The sequence below is a fragment of the Pipistrellus hanaki genome, assembly GCF_964339955.1.
Source record: "Pipistrellus hanaki genome assembly, chromosome: 2".
Classification (NCBI taxonomy): Eukaryota; Metazoa; Chordata; class Mammalia; order Chiroptera; family Vespertilionidae; genus Pipistrellus; species Pipistrellus hanaki.
Window position 1 is genome coordinate 193,301,170 of NC_140504.1, and position 11,289 is coordinate 193,312,458.

Below are 11,289 nucleotides of genomic sequence, written 5' to 3' on the forward strand. Positions count from 1 at the left end.
GTTGGCAGGGTCTTTAGTTCAGAGACTCGGAAGTCATATAAGAGAGCATGGATTTATTCCAGCTTCAGTGGGAGCAACAAGAGTCTGCAGCAACATGAAATGATCAGCATGAGAACACCAACTGCTCAAGGCAAACAGACAGAAATCACTCTTCAACAGTTTCTTACCCCCGTGCCCTTATCAGCCTGTCAACACTGTCTCCACACACTCTCTCTCTCAAACCCATCACCTCCTTTTCAATTACGACTACTGTGGTCCAAAGCCCAGCAAGGTGTGACTAAACGGGTGGGCTCTGGAGCCAGACTCCCGGGTTCACATCCTGGCTCAGCTGCCTACCTGCTGGGAGACCTCCAGGAACCTACTTACCCTCTCTGTTCACTAATTTCCTCGTCTGTTGTGGGGAAGATTGAATGAATTGACATACGCCAAGAGTGCAGACCAGTGCTTGGTACGCCCCAGAGGTGTGTGAGGTCCCCAGAAGCCCATTCAGGAGAGGTAGTGGGCCAAGTGACACTAAAAAACACCAATCTCTTGGCTTTGGAAGAAGAAAACTGTCCACAATGATGAATAAAAAAAAAACAAAACAACAAAAAAAAAAAAAACACAGGCTTATCAATGAGTTAAAAGTGTTCTATTAATGGAAAGAAAGCCAGATGCACTTACAGAAGAAAAATCCCTTTTGCCTCTATAAGAAGTTGTTTCTATAGAAAATGTAAAAAATCATTAGTCCTTTCCCAAGGGCTGGCCCTCTTGGCCAAAATGCATTTCCCAGCCAGCTGTGCCAGCAGCGTAATTGTGTCCCATCGAAATAAAAACTACTCCACAATGCCAACAAAATCCAGATGGGGTTGGCACAAGAGGAACACAACTGCCCTACAGCTAGACTGAGTGGCAGTCTCTTGGGGGCAGGGAAGGTCTCAACCCCAAGGCTTTGTCCTCGCCAGACTGGAATGTTGCCCAGCCACTCAAGATCTACTCCTCTGGGGCGTGCTAGTTGGAGTTCTTTTCCCCTTCCCACATCTACTCCAATGTAGGCTTGCTACTTCCCTCCCACACTCCAGGCTTCTCTCTCTTGCAGTGCTCCTCCCACTGCTCTGCAGAAAGGGAGAAAGGGCAGCCTTGTTTGTGGGGCCAATAGAGAACACACAGAATAAACACTGTACCTTCCCGCCTCCCAAATGCAAACTGGATAAGGTATCAACAGCCTTTCCAAGTCCCGGCAGGAGAGGGCGAGCCTGAGAGCACAGGCAACAACAGGGGACAGGATGACTGAGGGAGGCACAGGGGGGGACCTGGGCCAGGGAGACAGAAGCCTGATGGGGAAGAAGGGGAAACAGCCAGGGGGACGTGACCTTTCATCTGCTCCCAATTCCACCAGAGTCAGGAGATGGCGGGGGAAGGATGGGCCAGATGCTGGAAGCTGGGAGAGACCCAGCTCGTCCCTCGTGGGGGACCAGCGGGACTCTGTCCAGGGAGGGCAGCAGCCATCAAGGAACTTCGCTGAAGCTCCGTTTCACGTGTTTGTTTGGCCCCACAGCCCTGCTGAAGTACCAGGCTCCGGCTGGAACTGATGAAGAAGCCCTAATGATGCTCTGAAATGTCAAGCGCTCCTCCGTGCTAAAAATACGCGCCCAGAATCCTTCCCGGACGAGAGAGAGAAGACTTCCCTTTGATTTGGAGTTGGAAGGATGACAGAGCGGAGGCAGTGAAGATGATGAAAAGAAAGGACTGAGCCAGGTGACAACTTCCCATCACACAGAGAAGCCAACAATAGGGAATCAACAAATTGGGCGCCTTGTCAGCATCGGCGCCATACACAACAGCCATGCCACCTGCCGCGGTCGGATGCTGATAAAACACCACCACCTGCTATGCCGCCCGGGCTCTTACAGGCCCCTGCACTGATCTCAGAGGAAATACAACCTCCTGGTCCAGCATTCAAGGTGGTTCCTCTTTGGAGAGAAAACACACACACACACACACACACACACACACACACACACACACACGCAGGCAGTAGCTGTTTACTCTCCACGGACAGCCTTGTGGGCAGCTGGCTGGCTTCTCCTGGCTACTCTATTCCTGGCTAGGTAGCCTCCAAACCTAGTTGTTGTTGTTGTTTTAAATATTTTTAATTGAGTTCAGAGAGGAAGGAAGAGAAAGAAAGAGGAACATTAATAATGAGAGGGAATCATTGATCGGCTGCCTCCTGCATGCCCCTCACTGGGGATCAAGCCAGCATCCCAACACATGCCCTGACCAGGAATCGAACCGTGACCTCCTGGTTCATAGGTCAACGCTTAACCACTGAGCCCCGCAGGCTGGGCCAAACCTAGTTTCTAAGATGATACTGTGAACTATCAAATATCTAAAAATTTTAAAGGTCTTTCTACTTAAATGAGAGTGGATCTGTGTCTGCTACGGATAACTGTGACTGAAACAGCATGATCCCAATATCAGCAAATACCCTGAGGGCTCTGAGACCTCCCTGGAGCTGAAGACAGACGCTGGACTGTGTCACAGACAACCCCGCCTAGAGGTCCCCCAGGTCCCTCAATCCTCAGAGACTCCAAGCCAAACTCACAACTCCCCCCTCCCGCCGGCTGTTCCATTCCTTCATCAGGGACCGCCATTTTCCCAGACATCCACACAGGATCTGAGATGCATCCTAGACTTGTCTCTCTCTCATCCCCAGTTTCAATTACTGACAGATCTACTTCCTGAACATTCCCTGAATGTGTCTCTTCTTCTTTAATCTTCCTAATTCACGCCATAGTTTCCTGTCTTACTCTCCCTTGGCAAGGAAACTAGTAGATTAAAACAAGCCATTTAGTATGGCTTACAAGCTGCAGAAGGACTGGTGATTCTACTGCTCTGCTCTGTTGACTTTAGCTGGGCTTGGTCCTGCATGGGTATTTCACTACACCAACTGGGGCTGCCTGGTCTGGGATGGGCTCAGTAGGTAGATTCATCTCTGCTCCATATGGTCTGGTCTTGCCTCTGCCAGCTGGCTAGCCCAGACCTGTTCTAACAGCAGAGGCAAGGTTTCAAGAAAGAGAAGAATCATACCAGAAACCTTAAGGTCTAGCCTCATTCTCTTTGCCAAAGCACATCAAAGGCCAGCTCAGATACAAAAGATGGGGAAACAGCCTCTAGCTTTTCATGAGAAAGGCTACAGAGGCACATTATAGAGAGAGAAAGTAAATAATTGCAGCCATTTTGCAATTCATTGAGTTCAGTTACTCACTAGGTCTGACCTTAAATGAGTTTTCTCTCTGGGCCCTGTTTCATCAACCATAAAGCAGAGGTGAGGCCATGGCCAGTGTTGCTAAGTGGTTAGCATGTCTGCCTACACACGGAAGGGTTGTAAGTTCAATTCCCCATCAAAGGCATGTATCTGGGTTGCAGATTCAATGTCTGGCCCCTGTTAGGGAGCATGTGGGAAGCAACCAATCCATGTGTCCTCTCACATCGATGTTTCTCTCACTTTCTCTCTCCCTCTCTCGGTCTCTCTCTTTCCTCCCTCCCCCTTTCCCTTTCTCTAAAAATCAATGGGAAAAAATATCCTTTGGTGAGGATTGACAACAACAACAACAAAACAGTGGTGAGTACACATAACTCACAAATGAGAGGTGGAGATGAGGTAACATCCTCAGCGGAGTGTTTGGCACATAGCAAATACTCATTGGTCCTTCACCACCTTCAGTGTTCACATTTCCCTGCAATGTTTACCGCTGTGCCTTTCATGTGGTTGGCATATGCTCAGGAATCATGTGTTTAACAAATTAACCGTGCACCTGGCTTGAACAATGGTCTTTTAATGGCTTGTCGTGTTTCTGGAGTGAGCACAAGCCTACACTTCTCACACTTGGTCACAGGCCCATTTGAAACCATCCTGCCCGTGCTGGACATAGAGCCCTCTTAAAATACACCCGCCAGCTGTTCAAACACGGCCTGCTCTCTGGGCCTGTGTAAGGGCAGGAGGGCACCATTCGTGTTTCTCTAAATAAACTTACTGGGGCTATCTGTCCAAAGGGGATGCTCATGAAGCTTGCTAATTAGGGCATTTCAAACTCCCTATTCCAACAGATCACCCATTGCCAAGAGTTATGTGAAAACGCCTCGGCTGACCTGCTTTGTTTTAGTGGAAGATTAACTGCATTAATATCACCCTTCAGTGGTTGCTTCCCACACCGACACTGAACTTGGTTATTTGACCTGCTTTGGCCCACGGAATAGTGGCAAACTTGATACAAGCATAGGCTGTAAAGGTGATTTCTCTATTTCCTCTTTTTTATGGACACCTGTCACCACTATGAAAATATTCCAGAGCTAGCTGGCTGGAGATATAGGAAAGATAGCTTGAGGAGAGCAGAATCACACCAGCCAAGGCCATCTTAGTCCAGCCAGGCCCCAGGGACCACAAATATATGAGTGAGACCAGTCAAGATCAACCATGCCAGTCCACATCAGCAGAATTACCCACTCAATCCATTGACCTTAGAAGTAAATAAAGTGTTGTTTTAATAAACCACTTGGTTTTATGATGGCTTATTATGCAGCAGTAGTTAACTAGCACAAATCCATGCCATGACTCTCATGATCGGTTCTATCATAAGCTCCTTCTCTTTGTCTTCTACCTTAGGAGGGAAAAAAAGGAAGTCCATATCCATAACCCAAGACAGGAAGACCCAATCTAAAGTTAACTTTCTGGACTTCTCAAGTGAGTGAGTTTGTTCCAAGGCTCATCGGATCACAGCAGCCCTCGGAAGAGCCCGCTCACCATCTCACTAGAAACTGCGTTTGACTGTGACTTACTCAGAAGCCAGGAGGGAAGGGCCTAGCAGCTTGAATTGGCATCAGGGAGATGTGATGGCTCTACTCCCAGGTCAGATTTGAATGATGACACTTAGCAATGCCATGCCTCAATGTACCTGGCTGCTCACCAGGGGCTGATAGAATTTAACGTGAACAGGAGGCCCCGAGAGCTCTGTATGAGATTTACTGCCGTAAGTGTTGTTATTCTAGGGTAATAATTATATGGCATATGTTTGGCTCTTGAGCCAATGGGTGGAAGCCACAGCATTAAAACACACACCCCAAGTAACCAGCCCTAAAACTCTGATATTGCATTCCATGGTAGTGAAAAAAATGTTGACAATAAAGTTACCTTTCTAGTTATGTCTCATTCAGACAAACACTGGCTGACACTTCCCCAGTGCGCGCCACCAGAGAAGGACCACTGAGTGACCCATGAAGTCACTCACCTGCATGGGCAGCGCTGAGAACAGACTGCTGGCCAAGATCTACATGGAGGCAGCAGTAAGGATGTGCAGCCCTCACAGCTCCATCTTCTTGTCCAAAATAACTCCACGCGCCCCTGCTTTCCCTCCCTCCGTCTGACCCCTGTGTCTCCTGACACTCCAACAATTCTCACAACGGCCTTCGGGTGTGTGTGTCTACATCCACAGCATCTCCTAGCAACAAGAAAAGACAGAGACCCTGGTTGCTCTGTGGACAACCACAGGCAACGGATAAAAGATGCTCCCTCTGCTCCTCGGGGACCAATTGGAATTTTTACTTTCCCTAAATTAAGTGTAAATTTTCCAGAATAAATAATTTGCCTGGATCTTTTCAGCATCCCACGGGATCTATTTTCCAGTTACCTCCTGGAGTAGCACTAACACACAAGTAAATTAAAGCACAATCACATGCACGAAAGCAGGACTGGAAGCCACAGCCTGTCTCTCGCTCTCACTCTGACTAGCTCTTGAGATCTCAGCTTAAATGTCACAAAGCTGAAGCATACGAACCTTCTCTAAATTAGGTTGTGCTGCATGGTTAAGGCCAGTGTGGAAACTCATCATTACTTGTTTACCGACATATTTAGCGTCACTCGCCCGACTAAAATGCAAGAGGCCCAGGGTCACTTCTTCTGTTTCCACTGCTGCTGCCCACTCCTAGCACAGCGTTTGGCACACTGTAGAGCAGGGGTGGGAGACCTTTTCCTGCCAAGGGCCATCTGGATATTTACAAGATCATTTGAGGTCCCTACAAAATGATCAACTTAAAAATGAACCTGCTATAGTGGGTCAAACATGTAATTCACTCACCCCTGATGCCATGCCATGGCAAGGCCAGGCCAAGTAATTTCTTGGTCCTTATCTGGCCTGTGGACCAGGCGTTCCCTACCCCTGGTGTAGAGGCCCAATAAGTGAATGAAAAAATGAACTGATAATCAAGCATCATCTTCAGGACCAATGATGATCAATTACAGAGCTTCAAAGAAAGGATGCTGAGGCTGGAAGAGTTCCACAATTCATTAAAAAGTCAGCCTTGCGTCTAAAGGCTGGGATTCTCAACCTTGACGCTATTGACATTGGGGAGGGACGTGTTTTGAGGGGCCACCCTGTGCGTTGTAGGAAGTTTAGCAACATCCCTGGCCTCTACCCAGGGGTTATGTGTGCCAAACGCTGTGCTAGATGTGGGCAGCAGCCTTGGAAACAGAAGTGACCCTGGGCCTCTTGCATTATAGTTGGGTGAGTGACTCTAAATATGTAGGTAGACAGTAATGATGTGCCTCCTGCCAACCACACCCTCCTGCCGCCTCTCCCCCTGCTCAGCAAGGGGAACGTGGCTCAGGTTTCCGGTAAATAGGTTTCCAAGTTCCCTGAACACAAGTAACAGGAAAAAAAGACAGATGAGAGAAGAATAGGAAAGTGAAGAGAGAAACAGGGCAGTCAGTCTCCTCGCACATGGCTGGGAAGGTTTATTCCATGAAGGGGAAGAAGAGGAAGCCGGGCAGGAGGAGAAAAGGGGGATGGGAGGTGGGGGGAGGACAGGCTGGGACAGGGGGAGGTGCGGAGGGGGAGAGGAGAGCAAAGAAAGGGGGAGAGGGGGAGAGCAGGGGGCTGGGAAGAACAGTGTGAAAGATAAAGCAATTTCACTTCCTTCCTTCCCATATTTCACTTGGTCAGGCCACAAGCCCAGACCTGCTTAGAGGTGGAGGCTGTGCGGTTTGTTCCGGTTTTTTAAAAGTTTCATTCCTAGAGATGGGCCTTGGATGCCTTTGAACGCCGGAAGCCGTGTGTCAGGCAGAAAGCTCACTCGCTGCTGGGCCCACGCAGCCCCTAGGGTCAGAGGACACAGGCCCTTCCGTGGCCACTCGCGCTCCACACCTTTCCGTCAGGACCCAGCCTTGGCGAGGGCGACCTGCCTGCCCACAGAGCGATTGTATTGTTTTCCCAAGCATTTGTTCGGCCTTTAATAAATAATGCCTCTGGGTCTTCGGGGAGGGGTGGGGAGGAGAAGGAGAAACTGCCAATAGGAGGTTTAATTTGCTGTAATCAACCCCTCTTAGCATGCAGAGCCACGCAGTGCGAGCCAAAGAATCCGTCTCCGCCGGGAAGAACTGCCTCGTCGGTGTTATGAATCTCATCACTTCCGAGGCTGAGCGGGCAGGCTGGGTGCAGACAGAGCTCTCAGGAATCAAACCCACAATGGAGGTGTCAAGTGCGATCGAAATGGGGCGCTTGGTTGAACTTGGGGGGGACCAGGGAGAGAAGGCAAAGGGAGGCACTCTGCCACTTCCACACCCCCCACGGGGAAACATGTGGGGAAGAAAGAAATAAGTGCAGCCTTACAGCTGCCCGTCCGCGATGCTCGTCCTGCTTCTGCTCTCTAGGGCGGGCCGTCAGCCCTGCCAATCATCCCCGGCACCCGTTATACCTGCGGGATGTGCTCGCTCTGTGCGCACCGTTTATAATCCGCAGGGTGGAACCCACACCCCGGCAATGCTTTCTGCCTTTGACATTCTCCTAAGCAGGATTTATTGCTTCCAAGACAGATGTGACTCGAATTGATGATGCCCTTCAAGCAGTCACTCTGGAAGCAGCTCTCCCTCCAGTCTCCCGGAATATCTTTTGTCTGCCTCACTCCGTTTGTAAACCGATGCCAGAGTATGCCGTCCTCCTCTCCTACCATCCAGAGTCTTTGGAGCGTGGGACTGAGCAGGATTTGATACCAACCAGGTTAAGGGATGTGGTTGCCACTCTTGGAGAGTGAGCATCCTGTGCCACACGCACCCATCGGCCATCTAATAATGTCACCAAAGGCAGCAGAGAGGAAGGAGATGCATGGAAGTTGTATTGACATTCAGCTGCCCTCCCGTTATTGATGAGCTTAGAATATGAAATAAGTATGTTCATTCGTCTTCGAAACTGAAGTCAGAAGTAATGAAAAAATGAATGGGAAGTAATTGAATTTCCAAAAATGCTCAATAAAGAGTCTCATTAAAATGGACGTATCTCTAAACGTCTACTTCAAACCTGAAAATCACACATCACCCCCGCCCCCATCCCCACCCCCACCCTCACCCCATAAGTTGGGGTTCCTTAGCATTTCATAAGCTCAGCAATGGCTAATTGTGTAAGGAGCATATTTCTGAGGGGCTCAGAGCCTGGGGGGATGCAGTAATGCGATTCTAATTGACTGGCCATGGCCCTAGACTCATAACCACAAATAATGTTTCAAAAAGTTAGCGGTTTTAGAAGCAAAGAAATGATGGTGGTATTTTTAGACTAAACTAATCACAGCCCACCTTGTCCTGCATTAGCCTGAGAGACAAGAGGGAGGAACCTTTGAACAATAGGAGGTGGGAGAAATAGCATTCCCAGGCACCAGACTACTTTCCCACCTGACTTTTATGGCTGGTCAATATATATACTGATTTATTGATTTCAGATAGGAAGGGAGAGGGAGAGAGAGATGAATCAATGAGAATCGTTGAACAGCTGCCTCCTGCATGCCTTGCCCTGGGGATGGAGCCCACAATCCCGCCATGTGCCCTGGCCAGGAATCAAACATGACCTCCAGGTTCATAGGTCCATGCTCAACCACTGAGCCACACTGGCTGGGCTCCTACCTGACTTTCTATGATTCCTGCTTCCCCATGTTTTGGAAGAAAATCCAACCCACCCTCAGGGAATATACGCCATAGCCTGCTTCGTGTTGTGTTTTGTTTTTCCTTCATGATTTAAGCGAGAAAATCCTAGCAGGTATGGGTTTGGGATCAGAAGAGAAGGAGATAATCAAATGTTTCCACTCAGCGACTGCATTATATTGAATATTTTAGTCCTGTTAGATTTTTTTTCTAAAGAAAACATTTGGGACCAACACTACAGGTAGAAGTTGTCAAATGCCTTTGACACTTAGAGGGAACAGATATTTCCTTTAGCAATGCTCAACATTTCTTTCAATCCAGTTCTAGGCACTTGTCAGTTCATATGTGAAGAAGAGGAAAAGGAGGATTGATTTTTATTCTCTTGGGTTTTGCAGAACTGGGAGTTTACACAAAATCTTTGGGGATGTATTGAGACAGTTTCCTTGGCTTGGGTGTTGGCTATAAGACTGGTCCAGGCCAGGAGGAAAGCTAATCCTTTCAAGAACAGTTTGCTCTTTTATTTGGCAAATTGCTCTGAATTTCCCTTTCTTCTGAGTTTCAAAATTGGCTGTTGCAGCTACAAAATCTTTCCTTTTTTCCACCAGACAGGCTTGGGGAGAAAGGAGAAGCTGAATGGGCTGCTCATAATAAAGGGAGAAGGGGAACAAAATGAAAGGCTTTGCATAATTTGGGCCATCTCCACGCAGGGGCTCAGAAATTGGACAGGAGAGAAGTGTACAAAAGCCTTGCCAGCTCAAGTCTTATTGGCACAAGCTCCGGGCCTCAGAATTGATTTAAGAAATAAGACATAAACCGCCACCATGGTAGAAACAAAAGCAAGAAACCACAGTTCAAAATCGGATCCGGAGCGGAACACAAGGAAATCACCAGCCATTCCGAGCTCGCTGTTATTGAGCAGAAAACCAGCTCAGGACGAATGCTCCGGGGAAAACTAATACAAAAATCACCAAATCCGAAGAACATTTCCTGAAACATTTCTAGGTACCCGAGAGGCGGCAATGACAATAAAATCGTGCTCAGCTTGGCTTCGCTCATATAGAAAACTAGCAATTCTCTTAAAACACCTGGTGTTTGCCCATCAACATTTCTGGAGAGACCCATCAACAAAGCCAGATGGAATGAATAGACTAGTTTTTTAAATATTTCAAGGAAAGAGTTCACAAGGAGAAACCTGGAAGGATAACATCTCAACAATAGCATGCAATGAGCTAAATACCGCCTGTAATTAATTTGTTGCTGGCATTAAACAAAATAAAAAAATAAAAAACCAACCCAGGACTGATGGACGTGCCGGGGGCACATCCCATGGACCAAAATACTCATTAGTCACTCGGAGATGCTGCCTGGGATAAGCACTGCTCTGCTCCAAGGCCCGTGCCAGCTCTGCTGTCTGCCAAGTTGATATGTAAATTGGCTTTCACTTGTCCAAGGCGAATGGGGGATCTGCTAAATTCTCAGAGACAACACATGCATTATTTTTAAGCCCTAATTCTGTGACTTCAAAACAAGCTATTTTAATCCTAAAGCCCAAATAATACCCTATAAGAATTCCAATACTCAGCCTACTCAACACAGACTGTCTGTTTACCACCAACGGAGGCTCCGAATCAGTGTAGGAGTCGAACGTTTTTGCACAGCTTGTGCCACAAAACCACCGAGAAAGCATCCCACCGACCGTCGCGCGATTTCTTGGTTGATGCCTGTACCTGGGCGTCCATGAGGAGATGCCTCATCAGCACCATGGAACTCTTCAGGGTCTCCTTCTCCATAGGCAGAAAGGGGTCCTTGTCCTCCTCCAGGGCCTTCGACTTGGTGACAATGAAATGGGATATCTGGTCATTGAGGGTGTGCAATGATTGCACGGCTGCAGAAAACATAAGAGAGAGAAGGAAAGTGGAATCACAACAAAAAAGTGGAAACTTTTAAAGAGAAATTGACTATTATGTCTTTTAATTAAAAAAAATATTTTTATTGATTTCAGAAAGGGGAAGAGAGAGAGAGAGAGAGAGAGAGAGAGAGAGAGAAAGAGAGAAACATCAATGATGAGAATCATCAACAATCAGCTGCCTCCTGCACGCTCATCACTGGGGATCATGTCTTGACCAGGGCATGTGCCCTGACCAGGAATCAAACCATGACCTCCTGGTTCATAGGTTGATGTTCAACCACTGAGCCACACTGGCTGGCCGAGCAGAGAAATTGACTCTTATTGTAAAGGGGAAAGTAAGAGTGAGTGTATGCAGTATAAACCAGCAGCAATCAAGAACCCAATTTGTCCACAGATCTCTTTCTCACATGCATTTCACAGCTAACAAATACTTCTTGAA

The 11,289-nt window shown here is 47.8% G+C and overlaps 1 protein-coding gene across 1 annotated transcript in view; it reads right to left on the minus strand.

Moving 5' to 3' along the window:
• Positions 1 to 10,683, minus strand: part of KAZN (kazrin, periplakin interacting protein) — a 537,286-nt gene extending 526,603 nt beyond the window's left edge. Inside the window, exon 1 of the mRNA XM_084875307.1 lies at positions 10,669 to 10,683. Within this exon, the coding sequence (XP_084731433.1) occupies positions 10,669 to 10,680 (12 nt within the window). The 5' untranslated portion in view covers positions 10,681 to 10,683. The remainder of the gene's footprint in view (positions 1 to 10,668) is intronic.
• Between the last annotated feature and the right edge of the window lie 606 nt (positions 10,684 to 11,289).